The 20,810-nt window shown below is 48.3% G+C and overlaps 1 protein-coding gene across 1 annotated transcript in view; it reads right to left on the reverse strand.

Annotated features, from left to right (window-relative positions):
• Positions 1-3,168: 3,168 nt before the first annotated feature.
• The window catches only part of MARCHF3 (membrane associated ring-CH-type finger 3), a 152,591-nt gene continuing 134,949 nt past the window's right edge, over positions 3,169-20,810 (reverse strand). Inside the window, exons 4-5 of the mRNA XM_060093301.1 lie at positions 13,120-13,329; positions 3,169-6,307 (exon numbers count right to left, since the gene is read on the reverse strand). Of these exons, the coding sequence (XP_059949284.1) occupies positions 6,149-6,307; positions 13,120-13,329 (369 nt within the window). The 3' untranslated portion in view covers positions 3,169-6,148. The remainder of the gene's footprint in view (positions 6,308-13,119; positions 13,330-20,810) is intronic.

Genomic DNA, 20,810 nt, shown 5'->3' on the forward strand with positions numbered 1-20,810 from the left:
GAGAGTTGAACAAATGAGAGAATTTGCGGCACATCAAACTGATGAGGGAGACTAAAAAGGAAAAGGTAGTCAGCCCAACAGGAAACATAGAGAAGTGTAAATGTGGACAGATATAAGCAATAAGACCTAGGTTTATATTGTCAGATTGGCTAAAAATGAATAAATAAATAATAGCTAGTACAGTAAAGGATGTGGAGAAATGGGAAAACTCAGCCACTACTGGGGGCCGTCTAAAGTGGTATAGTTGTCCTGGAGAACCATACAAAAATAGTGCAATTAAACATGTCAACATGCTATAGCCCAGCATGCCCACCGACCAGAGCAGAGGAACCCTCCAACAGGGCTTTAAGGAGACAGGTAAGAGGATGTCCATCATAGCACTGTTGGATGCGGCAGGGAGTTGGAGGTTAACATCAAGGGAATGGAAAAGGAAATGGAATTCCAAGCAGTCATTGGAAGCCATAAATGTACATGCAGACAAATCTTAAAAACATAGTGCTAAGGTGGGAGGGGGGTGGGGGAGAAGAACTAGATTTACAGCATAATCACTTTTATGTAAATTAAGGCATATACTCACAAAACAATATGTTTTGCAAAGATATGTCCATAGTCAGTTTATATGTCAAACGTATTAGAATGAGTAACTAATGAAGGAAGGAGATTAAAGTGGAGATTAGGAATGAAGAGGAAATTATTATAAAACTAGAAGCTGAGAGGCATCACAGTGGTTAAGAGCAGGGACTCCAGAGCCTGGGTCTGAACTCCAGCTCTCCCCCTTACTAGCTCTGTTTCCTTGGGCAAATAATTTACCCTCTTTGGTTAAGCTTCTCCATCTGTAATAAGGGTCTGGTAGCTAATCTCCAAAAATGGCCCCAAACAATTCTGCCCCTCCCTGTATGTGCAGGCAGCTCCTCCCATCAAGAGGAGAGACCTGTGACTGCTTTGAACAATAGGACCAGAGGAAGTGATCCTCAGGGACTTCCAAGCCCAGGCAGGAAGCAGGAGAGAAGCTTCTTCCCTCTTGGAGCCCTGAGTGGCCGTGGAAAGAGGGGCCCTTTAACTGAGATGCCATGTGGAGAAAAACCACAGGAGAAGCACCTGGGCCGTCTGACTGTCTGAGACATATAAGTGCAACCAGAAAAGGCACTGCCCACAGACCGCCTGGTGAGCCCTAGCCATCCCATGGAACAGTGAGGTGCCATAGAATGGTTGTTTGAGACCACTAAATTTGGGGGTGTTCTGTTAGGCGACAATGGATGAAGTAATTGTAAGAATTAAAGGAGGCAGTTTTCAAAGTGCTGAATAGCACATGGCTCGTGGGAAGTGCTTGGCTCTATGTACACATTTGTGGAATAAAATAGAACAGGGACCTGTAGAGGCTGACGGTGCCAGAAGCTGTGTCCTGGGCTAAAGTATAGGAGTAACTCAATTCTTTGCACCTGGTGCCCACAAATAAGATAAAAATAAAACCTACAATAGGTCCATCTATTCATTTCCTTGATAGGGTAACTGTGGCCCAGGAGGTGAAAAGTTTATCCAAAAAAAAAGTTTTTCAAAATGACGCAGGCCTCCCTGAGCCCATCTCTTCTGCTGTCTTTGTGCCCGGAATTCAGAGCCTCCAAGAAGGCACTAGATATATGAGCTCAGTGACTCACGAGTCCCTCATTTCTGGGAACACAGACAACTGATGGACTATATTTGTTTTCCTCTGTAGCGCTAGAGCCAGAACGAGCACATTTTTTATCCGTGATGAATTCTCAATTAGCCATAGGCTCCAGTATAAGGAAATGCAAGGATAAATGAAATCCACGCGTAATTCAAAGATCTCAATCAGGTCAGTCATTTCAACCTCCAGAAAGATCTCTTACAATTCTTTTTACTCCCAAACACAGTGTGCTCAATAAATATGTGTTGATTATTTAAAATTAATCCCTCTTCTTTTTGAAAAGGATTTAAAACCGTTTATGGTCCTTCAAATCATTGATCAAAGTTGTTTGTCAAAACCCAGGCGATAGACCAGACGTTAGCAACGGCGAGTGGAAGGAAGGGGTGGGAAGGGTGATGTTCATGCATGAACTGCTTACTGGGCACCTTACAAACCTTACAGGGACTGTCTGAGGTAGGTATCGTCCCCATTTTACAGAGGCAGAAACTGAGGCTTACATAGGTGGGACACCGCCACTGGGATACTGCAGAGCCCTATTCAAACTCAGGTAGCCTGACTCACAGCTGGTCCTCTCCCACTCTGTCCCACTGGGAAGCAAAGATCGAGACTCACCCCAGAGCAACTCAACAGCAAGGGGAAGGCAGTATGTCCCAAAGCCAACTCCAAGACACTAAGACTTTTGTAAAGTCAGAAAAGGTGGACTGTGGAACCTAATAGCCCATGTATTTCTGCAGAACTGACACATTTTGGAGAGGGTCTGCAGTTCCCTGGGCATCACTATTTAGAGCCGATCTCTCATGACTGTAGCCTCCGTGGCAAGAAGCCTCCGACTGGCAGCCTGCAAGATTCTGCATGTGCGTGGCTGGGAGGGATGGCGTCCAACCAGGTCCATCCTGGGCCCAACCTCTCCACCTAAAATAGTCCCGAACCCCGTCCCCACCCACTGACCCACTTCCCATCCCACTTAAGCCTTCAGAATCACAACCTGTAATTCTGATCCAGCACGAGGGCTGCCTGCTCTGTGGCTGGTCTGCAGGGAGCTTCTGGGAAGACACTGGATGAAAGCGGAGAGGAAACATGTGCCGCCGATTCCTTTCCCCAGGTTGCTTCCTCCTCTGGGTCTTTCGGCCTGAGGACACCCCCTGGGAGGGCAGGTTGAGGACAGAGGTTTTGTGCGCACCAGGCCTCTCTGTAAGCTGCGTGAAGCTTCCGGGCGAGGCAGACCCCGGCCCGGCCCAGGCCAGTGCCAAGAGGGGAATGAGAGGCCCCAGGGTAGGGAGCCTCCAGCCGGCTGGGGCCCCAGTGCAGGTAGCCAGGCTGCCGGTTCACTTCCATTTTCTCCTTTGGCTTCTCCACGTCCTCAGATGAGTAACTTTCACTGAAAATAAAATGACTGTGGCTACAGCCCAGCCGCACGCAAGTGGCCACCCTGGGTGCTCGGGGCACAGGGAGGGAGACCTGGACACGAAAGACAAATACACGCAATTTCCAAGCCATGCCATTTATTTTTCCTTAATTGGGTTTCACAGCCCGTCTGAGCTTCTGCTCAGCTCTCTGAGGAGCCAGAGAATTCGTGTGAACGCTCTGTGTCCCTGTCCTTCCCCAGAAGAGAAACAGGCAGGCACGTGAGTACACACAGGGGCCAGTGAGAGTGCCCTGCACTTGATTCTGTTGTTACTTTCCTCTCTGGCTTCACTGTGACACACGTTTGTCTCCATCTAATATTCTCAAGAAAAATGGTCCAGACAGGATACGGCGAGGGACGCGGGGAGAGGACTGTGTAAAGGGGTCGGTGGAGGGAAGCAGTGAACCAGTAGGATCATTTACCTGCCCCTCCTCGTTCCTTTTCCTGTTTCATTCTGGATTTTTCAAAAAGAAAGAAGCAGAGAGAGCGAGAGAGAACAAGACCACTGGTAACTCGTGCAGCACCCCGGTTAGCAAATGCACCCACCTTCGGACAGGTGCTGCGTGGCTTGTTGACATACGCAGAGCCTGGACCGAAGCTCCCGCTGCCTCTGTCCTCTTGGCTGGTGTCTTGTGCTTATGCTGCAGTTCCCGGACTCTCCCACCTTGAATGACCTCAGGGTTATTAAAGGGCCAAGAGGGGATGAAGTGTCTTCCAAGAGCTTTCAGAATCCCAGATGGGCCCTGGTGCTGTGGAGATCAGAGTCTCTCACTGGGCAGGGAGGCATTGATGCCTCCTTTGGCTGCCAGGGTGTCCTGCCCACCACCCCACATGCAACCCACTCCTTGCACGTGGACTCTGCTTAATTTCCCAGGGTGGGAGTGTGCAGTGGGGGGAGAGAGGCGTGGCCCAGGCACAGTACTACTGTGCCTACCTTCCCAGCCCGGAAGCCCCAGCGAGCTGCCGGGGAGGGACCTGCCTGCTTTTGATATTTTGCTTCATGACATCTCATCTCATGAACCAAGACAGCAGGAATTTTCTGCAGCCAACCTCAGCAGGAAATGGTCCCAGGAATCTACTGCTTCCTTATTTCATGGAAACAACAGGGAGGAGAAGGGGCATGGTTCTCTCATGAATGTTTGCACCACTCCGTCGAGAGGCTGGTTGACCTGACAGCTCAGGGACCAAGGCTGGGTGGACATCGTTTGGCAACTGTATTACAGGGCTGCAATCCATATGCTACCAAGCTGGACCCCTGGCTCTGGAAATTTAATGTGTGACAGCTGCGTGCAGCCAGTGGTGTCCAGCATTTTAGAAAAGGTCAATTAAGAAACGGCTGATGGTGGTGCAGCTCATGACAGCCCAGAGGGGTGAGCAGGGCCGAGTAAACAGAAGGGCTGAGATGTATATTACTGGAATTGAAGTGTCGAAGTGAAGCGTGGTGGGGGAGAACCTACTGTCACAGGCCATAAAGCGCATCTGAGTTTTGCAGCGGAGAGCAGTACAGCTGTTTCTCTCCCCAGGCAGCGCGGGGAGCGGTCTGTGACCGGAGGGCTCGCCAGACGAAGGCAACACCTGCGTCAGCTTGATCAATCTGCACACAAAAATCATTACCCTCCTCACTGCCTGTTCCTTTGCACTTCCTGTAGCATGAGGCAGATGCTGGAGTGATAGTTGCAGTGTGGGTCATGTTCTAGAAATCCATATTTTAAGCATTCCCCAAAGCTGGGCTCCGCCTTCTCTTCGGGGCTGTGGGTAGGTGGGCGGATGGGAGCCTGAGCGCCAATCTGAGCGAGTGCTGACCTCAGACAGCATGTCTGCTCCCTGGCTTCAGTGGACACGCAAAGGCAGGGAGCAGTCTAGACCCTTTACACTGCGATGGATAAAAGAGGGACATGGAGCCCTTAGAAAAAGCCTATTTCAGCCTGTGACAGAATTGGCTCATGGTTGGGGGAAGGCACTGCGTGGGGCCTTTTTCTTTGTTTTTTTTTTTGAAAATCAGACAAAGGGGTCTTAGACTGCTCGGACAGGCTTTTTTGGCCACGTCTACCTGTCAAGCCGGAAATTCGGCAGAGCAATGGGAATGCTAATTGATATGCAAAATAGGTCCAGGGTTCCTAGAAATGTCTAATGATCCTCCAGTTCAATGCGAATGAAGAATTAAGACATGTGCTAAATGAAATGGGAATAGGAACACCAACCTTTCTGCTTTTGCTTTTTCTTTTTTCCTTTTTCAAATCTACTTTGGGAAACTTCACAGGTTTTGTGATTTAAAAAAATAGTATTGCAATCAGTGGGGGGTTTGTCTTTCACACACTGGATATTTATTATTAGAAAATAGCTTCTATCAGCTGTCATTACCAAACAAGTTGAAAGGAGCGTGCTTCTCACCATAAATTGTTTTCTCCTTAATGAAATTTAAGTAAACAGTTCACTGTGGGGAGAGTTGCCACGCTTGTTTTTCCTTTAAAAACTGAATAATTAAATGAAGTTTAGTACAAAACATCCTTCAGATATGACTTGTCCTGCAGCTGTTACGCTGTCCCCTTGAGTAAGGGGCATGGAAGAGATGGAAAAGACACTCAAGCTATCAAATTACCCCAAAGAATCTACAGTAGAAACTGGGAAACAAACCAACGAACCCAAACAAAACCCATCCAAACCAACCATGAAATCAGTTTTAACATTGGCTTTTCAACTTTGATTATCATCTAAGTTTAATATATATATATATCTATATATATATATTTGAAATAGTAATAAAAAAGGAAGAGTTGAATTGCATCCTTAGCAGGACAACCTTCCTCATATGTTAAAGAGGTGTTCAGAAAATTCCATACAGTATCTGCTAAATAAACATGTTTGGCAGCTTAGCAAATATCATATGATTGCAGCATCCATGATGTGAAGTCAAAGAGCGATTTGCTTTCTTCAGGCGGAGTCTGTTGCTCAGGGCGACGTGATAACACGGCTCTGGATGTTCTTTGACCCACGGGCTCGAGGAAGGGTTTCGGGGTGGCCCAGTGCAGAAACTTCCAAACCCCAAACAACAAATCAGCCAACCAAACACACAAACATCAAACAATCGTCTCCTTTGAGTTCCTCTTGACAGAGTGGAGGCCCAGCAAGGACTTCTGGTTAGAAGGGACGTTGACAGACTTTGGAATGAGGAGAATCACCCTCTGATTGGTCCGACGCCATTCATTGTACAATCGACAGTGGTACCTAAATGACACCTGGGGTCAGGAGAGGAAAAATAAGGGAAGGTTTCAGGTAAGCGGAAGCTGATTATCAATCCAAACAACATACACGCCATTTCAAACAGCTCCAAACAGCAGTACAGCGGGGCAAGAGCCGGGGGGAAACTGCTGTAGCAGGCAGCTGAGCGCTGGGAGACTGGCCCCAGCCCCAGAGCACCCATGTGTGAACAAAGGGCAGGTCTCCCTCGTGCCTCTTCAAACTGGGTAAAGTCAGAGTATTAATAGGAAATGAGGTTCCTCCCGAGTTTGGATTTATTTTCAGGATAGTGGTCTGGGCCCCAGAGTATCAGTGGGGCAGAAAGTTGGCTGGGGGCAGTGGGCAGAGTAGGTACGGTGCCAGCCCTTGCCCAGCTGTGGGACTAGGCAATGTGCCCTTCTGGTTGTCACGTTTCTCTCTGTTAAATGAGAGGGATGCTGGGGCTTCATGCACCCTTCTGTAGGTTGGACACTGCACAACTCGAAGGACCCCATTCACGGTATGATAGGAAGGGCACCCTTTGTGCTGTGCTGTGGACAAACTGAACAACTGTGCTTGGCGGCCCCTGTGGGTGACCCCCATTGCCTCCAGCTCAGTCCTTCCATGGCATCCAGTGGGGAAGCTTTGGCCTGGGCGCCAACTCCACTGATGAGTTCTTCCTGAGCCAGTGCCTGTGCCCACCTCAGCGTGGCATCAGTGCCCTGTACACCACGGCCCTTGTTTCTCTCTCACCCTGCACTAGAAGCATGTTGAGGGCAGGTCTTGTGTTGTATTCATCTTTGCATGCTGTGTACCTATCACAGTGTCTGGCGCTTAGGAAGCTGCTTAGTTAAGTTCACTGAGTGACTAAGTATCCTGTACCTTCTAATTGCAACACTGCTTTAGATTTAGGCCTCTCTTACATGATACCGGACAGCATGAGCAGTAAACGCATCATCAATTGTGACATAACTTGCCCCCAAAGTGCTTGTTTCTTGTGTAAATATACTGGAATGAGATGCTTACATCTGTGGTGTGCTTTGGAGAAGGCTGGCACAAAGCACTGATGAACCGCCCAGGAAATTCAAATAATCTGTTCTTCTGAAGATGTACAAACTGCCTTTAAAAGCGGCAGTAGGGCTTCCCTGGTGGCGCAGTGGTTGAGAGTCCGCCTGCCGATGTAGGGGACACGGGTTCGTGCCCCGGTCCGGGAAGATCCCGCATGCCGTGGAGCGGCTGGGCCCGTGAGCCATGGCCGCTGAGCCTGCACATCCGGAGCCTGTGCTCCGCAATGGGAGAGGCCACAACAGTGAGAGGCCCGTGTACCACAAAAAAAAAAAAAAAAAAAAAAGTGGAAGTAGGTTCTAGTTTGAGTATATCAGATAACTAGGTAAGTTCTGGGGAGGAAGGTGCCCATGACCTGAGAGTGACAAATTATCCAGGTATGGGCTGTTTAACCACCTGGGTTGTGTGGGTCATGTTGACCCTGGTACAGGGTCTACGTTGGTCAAAGAGTGGGCTGACCCTGTGGTTTGAGCTCGGTGTTTCTGGAAGTAGAGGAGAATGCAGGCCCTTGATCAGCAAGGGCTTGTCTGTCTTCATGGCAGGCTCATGAAATCCAAGGCCACTCACTTAGATTTCTGAGGCTAGAAAGCAGATGCCACAGGCTGAATGCCAGAGAGATTTGAGTATGAAAATAAAAGCTTTTAAACTCACACAGATGTGCTTTTCTCCAAGAGGCTCTGAACATGCCAAAGTGGATCAGAGGTTTTTTTCTTTCTTTTTTTTTTTTTTTTAAGCTTGATTCTCTTTAATCTGTTCTGTTCTGTCCTGCTGCTGCTTGGTGCTACTCATGAATGTAAGAGGCAGGCTGGAAAGCGTGCTGCTCAGGGCCAAGGGCAGGGACGGTGTAGGAAACAGACAAGTACTAATGAAGAGCTGAGGCGGTACAAGAAGTCTGGAACCTGGAAATATTACAGGAAAGCTGGATTCGAAATCAAGAGCCCCTTCGTCCGGGATGTTAAAGATCTGCGCACGCTTGGCGTCTCCAGTAAGCAGCAGAAGCGGCTGCAGCTGTGCGCAGGAGCAAGCAGCCCGAGGGCTCCGGGCGGGCGCACCGGGCCGAAGCCCCATCCTCTACGGATGTCTCCGCGACTTCAGGAGGGTTGTTTGCTGCCTCCAAGTCCCGGTGTCCTCGTTTGTAAAATGTGAATAATGATATCAGAGATAATGCATAAAGGGCACTTAGCACAGTGCCACTGCCACGCGTTAGTGTTCTTGGCCTGTTATTTCTGATGGGTTAAATCTGGAAAAGAAGATACCTCTGTGACACTCCTTCTTGGATACAGGAAACTGGGGGCAAAAAGAAAAAGAGAGGCTGGTCTATTTCCTTGAAAGCCCTGCTCTCAGTGTGCCCGTGGAGGCCGTACCACCTGGGAGCTTGTTAGAACGGGACACCTGTGGGCTCCGCCCAGACTTAAGGAATCAGAGCGTGCATTTAATAAACAAGATCCCCTGGTGATTCGCACGTAAGTTCAAGCCTGTGAAGCACAGGGCAACGTGGGGAGTCCATGACTTAGCAGGTCTCCTGGTTCCTTGGCCGGGAAGTAGAAAAATCAGCCCGCTTGTTCGGACAGACGAACGAGATCTTATTAAGCATTAATGTATCTTGATTGCCGTTCACCACCACGTCTGCAGGCAAATTCAACCGATAAGAAGAAAGCATCATGAAGATGACGCTGCATCGGGGAAAAGGAAGGTAGGTGCAGGGCAGAGGGACCATGGGTTTGCAGTCGCCCTGGGTAGTCCTGGCTGTGGTCTCTAGGAGCGCCAAGACACTCCCTCCCCTTGTGGAACAGAAGCGGAATAAAGCAGGTTTGATTTACAGCAATAAAGAGGCAGTGAGGAAAAAATAAACAACATGAAGGAAGAAGAAGCTATGGCAGTAGTAACACTGGGAACTTCATTTAGATGTTTCTTACATTTCTGAGGTTTTAAAGAAAGAGGGTGAAGAAAGAGCACAGGGCCACTATTCTAAAAACACTACTCTTTATGGGATGGGTTTCTTGAAGTGTCTTCATTTCTTCATCCAAAGGCTGTTTATTAACCTCCTGTCACGGGCAAGGTCTGCACAGAGTTGCGGTCATGTGCATGGCACACAGAGGGCTGGAGCATATTAGCATCACCTCTCCCTGAGGGAGGTGATGGGCTGCACTGCAGCTTTGCTGTAAAGTCACAGCAGGCTTTGGGAAATCTCATTACGAATTTTGATTCTGCCCTCTCGGGAGTTTATGGTGCGCCGGAAGCATATTGGTGGGGCCAGGGCTTTGGAAGCTGCCTTCCCGGAACTGGGCCCAGCTCACTGACCTGTGATGGCACCGTGGAAGAGAAGAGGGCGGCGCGGGTGTGAATCAGCCACACCAGGTCGTGCTGGACACCCTCGGGGTGTGCCTAGACCTGCCCCACAGTGAGCCTTGCCGGGACAGTGTTCTGTGGGACCTTCCCCCTTCGTAAAGAGATTTTAAATGATTAACCCGTGGGACTGGGAGTCAGCCAGAGGAGCCGGAGCATCATTCATTTCATCCTGTGATTTAACTGGTTTCTGGGCTGGGCACTGGTTGCATCAGCGACGTGGTGGATGGTGGTACCTCCTGGGGGTCACTGCACGTGGGCATCGCTACACTGGGCTAATGCAGATCCTATGTGGACACTTTCCAAATGCTTCATGTGGACTCAGTTCTCACCTACTCTTCTCGTGTCTGTCCACGGGCTTCAAATGGTTGGTGACATGCACAGTGATGTTTCTGGGGCACCTTTCCCTCCCCCCGCAGCTCTCAGGGAGGAGGTGGAGAGGTCTTGGCCTCCTGAGTCCCAGACACCTGTGTTTCCACACAGTAGGTTCCAGAAGGCAGAACTCCCCGAGTCTGCGTCAAGCCTGGGCCCTGGTGGAGGCAAGGAGCTCCAAAGGCACCCGCAGGGAAGCAGCACGGGCGCGGGTCTCTCCTGACAGCGCCCGGCGAGGCCCTTCCAGGAGGGCTCCTCCGAGGAGCCAGGCTGGGACTGACACTGTGTTTGTTTATCTAAGACATTTTCACAGCATATTCTCCTTAAGCTTGACAGCTTGTTTACAGTGCGTTTCTGCTGGAGGGCAGTTTCCAAGTGCTGTCAGCTTCTGAATTACGGCTCTTGCTAGGGCCGCTCAGTACAGCATTTATCTGGGAAGGAGTTAGTCTAGATTCGATAACCTGCTGCTGAGCTATGGCCGCGCGTTTTTCACACCCAAGGGGAGAAGCGCTTTCTTTCCCTCCAGCTGCTCGGCATTTTACAGGGAAGCCGGGGGCAGTGCGGGATGTGGTGGAACGCAGCAGTCAGAGGAAGAAAACCCATCCTCTGCCAGGTGCTCTGATGGATGTTCCCGAAGTCATCCCATCTCATCCTCACCATAGCACATTGGCCCAGGGGTTAGCAGTCGTTTCCCCAAGTTTTTGCATTCGGAGAAGGATGCTCAGAAAGGTTAGGGACCTGTTTGAAGTTACACAGCTATCAGGATGCTAAACCTTGGGTTTAAACACAGAGCCTTGGGATTCCGAAGGGACATGCTTTTTACCACACAGCACTGCCTTTTGGAAGCATTTCTGGAATGACGTATGTTATCAGCCTCCTGAAAGAGCCACTCTGGGGACCTTTCCCTCCCAAATTTTCCTTTCACCTGGGATGAGAGATGAAATAGGACCACATCCTAGGTAATCTCCTTTTTTCTTTCCCTCTTTTGCCCACCCCCCTCTTTTTTTTCTTTCTTAGGTAAGTGTGTGCTTTACAAAGCAGATTTTCAAAAAGGCCTTAAGTTGGTTTGAATGCCCATCATTTAAGTCTATATCTTCATCCATCCTTCATCTTAGGCACTTGTATAAGAAAAATCAGAGACTAGCAAACCTCTAAACATGGTAAAAACTTACACTTAATTATTTTCCAAAGCACTTTCCCATGGACACTTTCACTTCAATCTTGTAAGACCAGGGGAAGTTGGCAGGATGGGTATTAATCTCATCCCCACTTTACAGATGAGGACACGGAGGCTCAGAGAAGTGAAATGACTTCCCAAGGTGGTTCAGTAGTTAGACAGTAGTAGACAGACAATTTCTTTCTTTTCTTTTTTTTTTTTGTTGGCTACACCACACAGCTTGTGGGATCTTAGTTCCCCAACCAGGGATTGAATGTGGGCCCTCAGCAGTGAAAGCTCTGAGTCCTAACCACTGGACCACCAGGGTATTCCCTAATTTCTTTTTTTTTTTTTTTTTTTGCGGTGCACGGGCCTCTCACTGTTGTGGCCCCTCCCATTGAGGAGCACAGGCTCCGGACGCGCTAGCCCAGCGGCCATGGCTCACGGGCCCAGCCGCTCCGCGGCATGTGGGACCCTCCCGGACCAGGGCACGAACCCTCATCCCCCGCATCGGCAGGCGGACTCCCAACCACTGTGCCACCAGGGAAGCCCCCTAATTTCTTATTTTTAAGCCTCTTCCCATCACTGTGTCCTTGTGCCTTCTGAGTCAGCCTGGTTGCTTGATTCACAATGAATCAGGACACACTTTGGAAGCATAGACATTTAAAGGAGACAATAATAGTTTTGCTTGGGGGCTTCATTAGGCTGGGAACAGGATGCCTACCTTAACCAGAGGACTCTGATAAAGCTCCAAGCATCGGAACACTACCTGCTTACCAAGGCTCATGTCATGCCCCTCTCACTGAGACTGAAATGTGTCCCCCAATTATTGCCTGAAATTCCCCCCTGAGAGGAGGCAAAGAGCTGGACAAGAGGGAAACACAATGAGCAGGGGGTTGCGGTTGGTCAGTGTGGCAGGAATGGCAGCTGGTGGCACAGGACTCGGGAGACAGAGCAAGGGAGCAAGTGTGAGCACTAGAAGCTTCTACGTGCCGACACTGTGCTGCCGGTATGGGAATGGGACAGTCTAGACAGGAAATACATATTGAATAACAATGGAATGTGCTCGGATTAGAGATGAGCAGGCACAGGAGAGTCATGCCAGGAAGCAGAGGGCCCAGTTTCTGAAAACCTTCTAGAGGATCGTGACATTCTTCCCTGCAGGTCCCAGAGGGAAGCATTAAGAGACGGCAGATGCTGCGCTTTGTGGGCTCTGCCAACTGGTACCTGAGCAATCATGGGGTTAAAACAATAAAGAACCAGAGAGGGTTAAAGATTTTCCCCTCATATACAGCAGGAACACTTATTGGGAAATGGTTTTTCTTTAGTGACAGCTTCTCAGCTAGATGAATTAGTGTTTTTATGCGCAGCAGAGTCAATATCCCAACCCAGAATAATCATCAGGCGAAGTGCAGCTCCACGTCCAACAAGGACTTTAGGCCGCGTCAGGACATAAAAAGAAAATAACCAGCAGGAGGATTCATGATCTGTGCAGGCAGCGACAGCAACAGTGGCCAAGTGCATCATTCACCATACATTACAATCCCGGCAAGAGAGAGGAGCATAAACGAGAGAAAGAGAACGCCAGGCCTCCTAACAGATGGAGTCCTTGGCTACGAGAGGAGAGGGATGTCTGGGGTGCATGTCTTTGAGGAACTCTCAGAAGCTGGGGCTTTTTCTTTACTTCATCTGCTCTTCCCAGCAGTGCACACACACACACACACACACACATTCACGTGCAGTAGTAAACCGAATCACACACTCTCGCCAGCATTTGAAGGTCTGTCTGCTCCCGGGTGGGTGAGATGAGCTACAGACAAGAGGGGAGGCTGTGCCAGCTGGGGGGCTGCCAGCTCCCACCGACCTAACTCCCAGGCCCTGGGCCATACTTACTAGTGTCCAAAAGAGGTAAATAGTGAAGAGTGCGACAGTGAGTGCAATTAGTCCGACGGCTTCGAGCCGACTGCTAAAGTGCAGGTGGTCCACGGCGCCCCGCAGGCAGAGCCAGCCCGAGATGGTGGCCAGAGGAGTGATGAACAAGAAGCACACCATGTCTCCAAACAGAGTCCGCTTCTCGTGCTGGGGGCCTGGATTTCTGAGCCACTGCCAAGGGAAGGGAGACAGAGAAAAGCAAGGACAGGGTTAAACGCCAGGGAGGAGTGAAGACACACTACTCTGAGGTTGTCCTTGTCTTCAGCATCTGGAAAAAGGCACTTCTGACCTGTTCTGAGATCACACGGAAGCATTAAGGGCTCATTCCCATGCCCTGTCCCATGAACAGTAGTGATTATGATGTGAGTATAATATGACAATAGTGATTATGATGATAGGAATAGTAATAATAATAATAATAAAAGCATCCTTGCTGTAGGTGTCCTGCTGGTTTTGAAAAGAGTTCAATGATTATTTATTATGAATCACAGTGACCCTATGTGGAAGGCAGAGAGGACCTTATTTTTGGAAGGTAACTGAGCTGCAGGAGGTGCTGTCATGTGCCAGAGCATTCCTGTGTCTTGACCCTGGGAATGTGTGCAGGAAAGGGTTAACTCAGCAGGCCCCATTTGAGTTAACTCAAATCCTGCACATTCCTGAGAAAGCCCTGTTTTTTTTTTTTTTTTATGCGGTACGCCGGCCTCTCACTGTTGTGGCCTCTCCCGTTGCGGAGCACAGCCTCCGGACGCGCAGGCTCAGCGGCCACGGCTCACGGGCCCAGCCACTCCACGGCATGTGGGATCCTCCCGGACCGGGGCACGAACCCGTGTCCCCTGCATCGGCAGGCGGACTCCCAACCACTGCGCCACCAGGGAAGCCCGAAAGACCTGTTTTTTAAGACTGGCCCCTAAGAGAAAAACTCTGAGTCCTTGTAATAATGTGCCTCATAAGAGCGTTTTTGTATGCCTGAGGCCTTGGGCCACATGGTGCCAGTGTAAGCAGATAGTTTATGCCAACAGTGTGATTTATGCTGAACACCTATTTTTGCTGTAGGGGCTGGAGTCTGAGTAGCTTGAAGTCTTTCGTGCAGGTGCTGCATGTCTTTTGTGACTGACCCCAATAAACACCCTGGACACATCCCTGAACACCCCTGAGCATCTCAGGGATGCTCACCCTGGAGGCTCGGGCGAGCATCCCTGAGAGATAATGCTTTGCATATGTTGTTACAGATTGTTGCTAGAAATATTAAGCACATCTGGTGATATTACTTGGAGGGGACATCTGGGAGCTTGTGCCTTGTTTCTCTTGGACGTTGCCCCATGCACTTTCTCCCTTTGCTGATTTTAACTGGTATCCCTCTGTTGTAATTAACTGTAACCATGAGTCTAAGAGCTTTGTGAGTCCTTCTAGTCAGTCTCTGAGCCTGAGGGTGGTCTTGGGGAATGAGACTCATCTGACTCCATGTGTCTTGTAATGCCCCTGCCTCATGTTTTAGGACCCTGAACCTCCTACGTAGGACCATCTCTGACATCTTAATTGTGCTACCATCTTGACTGAACCAACTCCAGAAAGGGTGGGGAAAACGTCAGCTTGTTGAAAGACTAGAGATGAGCATTCCTGCAGGATGGGAAATAGGGTTGTTGTCCTCCCACTTGGGGAACTGCTAAATGCCTGCTGAGGTGTTTTCCATAATCCATTCTAGGAAATGTCATGCTTACATATTGGAGTCAGTGCATAGTGGTAATGAAGCCAGGTGGCTTTCCTTTGGATTGGCATGGAAATGTGCCCAAGTAATTTGACATTCCCATCTCACTATCCCATGTAGTAATGACAGAGGCTAAGGAGTCCAGGGAAGGAGTGAGGTCACACACAGATGATAGGGTGGGGTGGGAGAGACACTGGCTGGCTGGCTTCCATCTCATCTCGGGGACTAGCAGTGCTGTGGGCTGCTGAGCAGATACCCCAAGGGGCCAGCATAGCATTTCCTACAAAACCATTGGTGGGAGGGAAAGGACCATGACAGGGGAGACAAGAGTGGATGGAAGTGACTGGAGAGAGGGGGAAGGCCAAGCTCAGGGCAGAGACAAGAGACATACGAGCTGTGAAGAGGGCGAGCAAGTTGAGGAAAGAGCTATGGAAGGGCCAACAAAAACCTCAAGGAGTGAGCACAAGAGATGGGAGGTCAAAGGCACAGAAGACAGTTTTCTGGAACGTTTCCTCCCTTGAATGTTTGCCTGAGGAGAATAGTAAACGACCCCGAATGCCTAAATTACCCCTTTCCAGTGACAATCTGCTTTAAAAATGGGCTGAGATGCTGAAAGAAGTCACCTCAGCTCAAAAATGGAGCTGAATACATATTAAAACATAGATTATGGGGAGTTGACTTGTCTGTGAATATAAACGCAGTATTATACAAATTTAATACAATACCAAAATGGTCAAGTGCCAACAGTATTAACCCTGCTGCGTGTTGTCGTGCTACCCCAGACATCTGGGCAGCTTCAAAGAAATTCAAAGAGCTCTTAGTTATCAACGTTTTCTTATCTAAATACTGGCACTCTCTCTGTGAAGTGGAGAGTAGAAATGAGGCCTTGTTATCCCAACTTTACAGAGGCTCAGTGAGGGAGAAGGACTGCTCCAGGTGATACTGAGAAGGGGATCAGAATCTCTCCACTTTCATTCAGATGTCCTGTCAGTAAAATATTTGAAAATTGAAATTGCAAGACATTAAGAAGTCCAGATTCTTTAACAACAGTGCCAACCTAGCAGCAGCCTGACCCCCCACGCCCTCCCCCTCACCCCCGACGGCTTAGATTTTCCCTGGAAGCAGATCTGGGAGCCTGGCCTACTTTTCTCTGTGTCCCCACTTGTTGGAACATAGTAGGTTCTCAATAACTACGTGACAGATGTGCACAGACAAGCTTACCTCATTGGCTAGGACTCCCCCCAGTTTCTGCTCCTTGGGAATTCTGAGTACGTTTTATTACAACTAACTTAGCACTTTATGTGGCCCTTGACATTGCTCAATGAAATGACTCAGGAATGCAAGGAGGTAATTGTGGATGACTACTGAGCTCTGTTTGATGTAAAATAAATTGCAAAGGCAAACTAGAAATTGCTATTGCTTGTTTCCAGTTTCCTATTTTCTAATTGTTCTTTGATCTTCTATATTCTTTTTTTTTTTTTTTTTTTTTTTTTTTTTTGCGGTATGCGGGCCTCTCACTGTTGTGGCCTCCCCCGTTGCGGAGCACAGGCTCCGGACGCGCAGGCTCCGGACGCGCAGGCTCAGCGGCCATGGCTCACGGGCCCAGCCGCTCCGCGGCATATGGGATCCTCCCAGACCGGGGCACGAACCCGTATCCCCTGCATCGGCAGGCGGACTCTCAACCACTTGCGCCACCAGGGAGGCCCGATCTTCTATATTCTTGAAAAATTTCCAGGCCACTTTTTATGTTCATGACCACCAGTACCTGCATTCTGCACTGTATTAACACTATACATGTTCTTCTTTGGCTCAGTTTACTCTTTGTATTGTTTGCTGCTGGGTCACATTTAGGTATGAGGTTCTTCAAACAGGTACTGCTATGTTAAAATCTGTGACTTCTTCAGGACCCTAAGTATAATTTATCTCCTACACAAATGCAGGCCCCATGAATAAGACCACTGGTAATATCTGTTGAGGAAAAATTTACCCTGTGCCATGGTAAGAACCTCTGCCAAAGTATCCAAATAGGCTGATACAGGATATTTACACAAACAGAGTTTATAACAGAGAAAATGGGATTTTGCCTCAAGTTTCCAGCAATAGGGGATTGTCTAACTACAATATGGAATTTACTTAAAATAGACTACTATAAAGTAATCTGAAATGGTAATGTATATTTTATATTTACTGACATGATATATTGCTGAACAGGAAAAGAATTCTACTAGACAGAATGTAGAGTATGATCCTGTATATGTAGTGAGGTATTTACATACACATGGACATTTAATAGATTTAGTGAATTTACGTAGACAAAGACCAGAGGGATACTAGCAAAATAGTTGCTGCTCTTGGTGGTGGAATCAGAATGGTCTTTAATTTTCTTTTTGTATGTATATTCTTGTTTTTCTAAAATGAACATGGATTACTTGTGTAAATATATATATATATACATCCAGAGGGAGAGAGGGAGGGAGGGAGAGAGACAGGGAGAGAGGAGGGAGTCAGGGGAGGGAGGTGTCTAGTGCACAGCAAACTATAGCAATAAAATAAACTATTACAGAGCCAAGGCTGGGGCAAGCCACTGCTAGCTATTTGGAGTGTCTTATGCAATGTCTTGTTGAGTCTTCACAATAACCCTGTGAGGCAGGTGCTAACATTATCCCCATTTTACAGATGCAAACACTGGGGAGCAGAGTTTAATAACTCGCCTAAGGATAGATTGCAAGTGGGTATTAGAGGTGAGATTGAAACCAGCCTCACTTCTGTTCCTTGCTCTCCATATTTATGTTTTCTTTCTGCACCAAATGGCATTTGCGTGTGCGCGCGGACGTGTGTGTGTGTGTGTGTGTATACGCCTGCACATGCACACACTAGATGTTTTGCAGATTTTCAGCTTGGTGGAATACGGTAAGTCCTGCTGTTTTACTGGTACATCAGATAACTGAATGGTTGGCTGGCCAGGATGTTATCATGGTAACTTTATAAAATATTTTTAGGCTGCTGTTCTGTTCTATGTTAATTCTTTTACTAAACCACAATAAGGTCCAATTTCTGGGCATTTAATCTCAGCTACATTGTCATGCATTTTAGCTTAATTCTTTTTTTAAATTTATTTATGGTTGTGTTGGGTCTTTGTTTCTGTGCGAGGGCTTTCTCTAGTTGTGGCAAGCAGGGGCCACTCTTCATCGCGGTGCTTGGGCCTCTCACTATCGCGGCCTCTCTTGTTGCGGAGCACAGGCTCCAGACGCGCAGGCTCAGTAATTGTGGCTCACGAGCCCAGTTGCTCTGAGGCATGTGGGATCTACCCAGACCAGGGCTCGAACCCGTGTCCCCTGCATTGGCAGGCGGACTCTCAACTACTGCGCCACCAGGGAAGCCCTAGCTTAATTCTTAATAGGCAAAAGGTTGATCTCAATTATTGTTCAATTATATTTCTTGCTTTTCTATGTCTTCTGCCTCTCTTACCAGTTATACTTATTATATAGAGAGTATTATACCTATCCTGTAGTAGCATCTTCATCTCCCACACATTCAGTAAAGAGCCTGCTGAGGCAGAATGGCAGGTTTGTTGGTGTGTCCGTCTTCCCACTGACCTGAGGTAGGCCCTTACCTTTATGTCACTGGCATCTATAGCACATTCAACGTTCACAAGGTTGAATGAATGACAGTAGCTTAAGTTTACATGTTTACTCAGACCTTACAATACGCCAAGCACTATCTTATCTGCTACATGTAGTAACTGGTCTACTCTTCAATAATCTTTGAAAGAGGTACCATTATTATCATCACCATTTTATAGATAGGGAAACTGAGGCTCGGAGAAGTTAAAAAACTTGTAGAAGTTTGGCCTTGGCTTTGATCTGTGTGGTCTAGCTCCAAGGACTGTGCTCCTATTATATAATCATTGTCAATAAATAAAAGGGGGGGGGAGGAGGAGGAGGATTGCACCTTAACTGGTGTTATCAGTGCAAGAAGGAATATTTACTTATCATGGTTCCCCTGGTACAAAATACCCATTAATTTATCCTGCTGCTTGTGGACAGCTTTTGCAGCTAAAATATCATTCTTGAAGAGTCTTTAGTTTGACCTTAGTCCTCAGCTTGTACTTGGTGGTTAGCTGTATTTTTTTTTTTTTTTTTTTTGCGGTACGCGGGCCTCTCACTGTTGTGGCCTCTCCCGTTGTGGAGCACAGGCTCCGGACACACAGGCTCAGCGGCCATGGCTCACGGGCCCAGCCGCTCTGCGGCATGTGGGATCTTCCCGGACTGGGGCACGAACCCGTGTCCCCTGCATCGGCAGGCAGACTCTCAACCACTGCGCCACCAGGGAAGCCCGGTTAGCTGTATTTTAAGAGCAGAGGTCTGTGATCGAGAATGCTAATTTGCATGGCATCTTTCACTTGGCAGGTCCACCCATATGGCTTCCAGGGGGTCTGTGGGCAGCCCAGGGCACCTTCCTGCCTTTTGTTCTCTGATTCCATCAAAAACATAAAGCAGACAGAGATTGTGCAACTGAAAGCCCGAGCAGTGAGCTGCCCTTTTTTGTGGTGACCTCATTCCAATCACTGACTTGTTCCCGAACCATGAGATTGATCTACTCTTGGAAGTAGGTACAAAAACAACCAACCAACCAACCAATGAAACAAAACAGAAACCTCCACCGTAATCAGCAGTATAGGGCCTGAGACAGCAGAAGGAATTACAGCAGCATTCCATTGCCAGGGACACAGCATCATTCACTGGCTGTAAATGTACATCCAAGGTGAGCCAGGCACTAGTGGTTACTTTCAAGGTGGGTTACCTGCAGGTTCAGTTCTAATGACAGTGTCAGTTTGTTAAATCCCTACTGGCGGGTAGGGGTGAGAGGGTGCAGTGCTACAGGACATTAGATCCTGCCTCCCAGACTCTTAAGTTAATCGGCTTAAATCTCCAACGCAGACAGGACATCAGGCAGGTCAGTTTGTACTGGAACCAGATTACACTCTGGTGGCTAATAGCTCTGATCGATTACAACCTTCCCCATGAATCTCCTTAATAAGAAACCATCATGAGAATGAAAGAAACTGATAGAAGGGGTAAAGGTGATAGAACCATAACAAATTTATGGAGTAGAAAAAAAAAGAAAAAAAAAAGGCATGATCTCAGAATGTTTACTCAGAATGTTTATCTGCCTGAGCGTCTCCTGTTTATCTGACACTTGGCAGAGTTATTTACCAAGCGCTTGCCTTTCTTGGGACAGGGCTTTTTTTTTTTTTTTTTTTCTTTGCGGTACGTGGGCCTCTCACTGTTGTGGCCTCTCCCGTTGTGGAGCACAGGCTCCGGACACGCAGGCTCAGCGGCCACGGCTCACGGGCCCAGCCGCTCCGCGGCATGTGGGATCCTCCTGGACCAGGGCACGAACCCGTGTCCCCTGCATCGGCAGGTGGACTCTCAACCACTGCGCCACCAGGGAAGCCCTAGACAGGGCTTATTCTTGAAGTCCAACACAGCCTGCACTGAGTTGTCTTGCTTTCCTGGAGAGCCGCAATGTGAAAGGGGCAGTGCGAGGATCAGAAGATATGTGACAGGTCCTCTGCATAATTTAAAACTGAAGATGAAACCTGAAAATCATGCATTTCAGTTAACTTGAAACAGCAGAGAACAAAACCAAACAAACTCCCGCCAGTGTTTTAAATCCCCCAACTCCGCAGTCTGTCAGTGAATTTCCAGGACAGCTGAAGCTGCTCAGAAGGTGATTCTGATTCCAGGGCAGCTAAGGAGATGCTCGCTCCAGACATCCATCAACCCCGACTGGAAACAACGCACTTCAAATGAAAACTTCACAGATGATTTGCTCAGGACCCTAAATGCCAATCTCCAGCCTCGGCCTCTTTCCAAAGCTCCAGATGTGCATATTCAGCAGCCCACTCAACAGCTCCACTTACATGACTAATAGACAACTCAAA

This window comes from Mesoplodon densirostris, chromosome 3 (genome assembly GCF_025265405.1).
Source record: "Mesoplodon densirostris isolate mMesDen1 chromosome 3, mMesDen1 primary haplotype, whole genome shotgun sequence".
NCBI classification, from domain to species: Eukaryota; Metazoa; Chordata; class Mammalia; order Artiodactyla; family Ziphiidae; genus Mesoplodon; species Mesoplodon densirostris.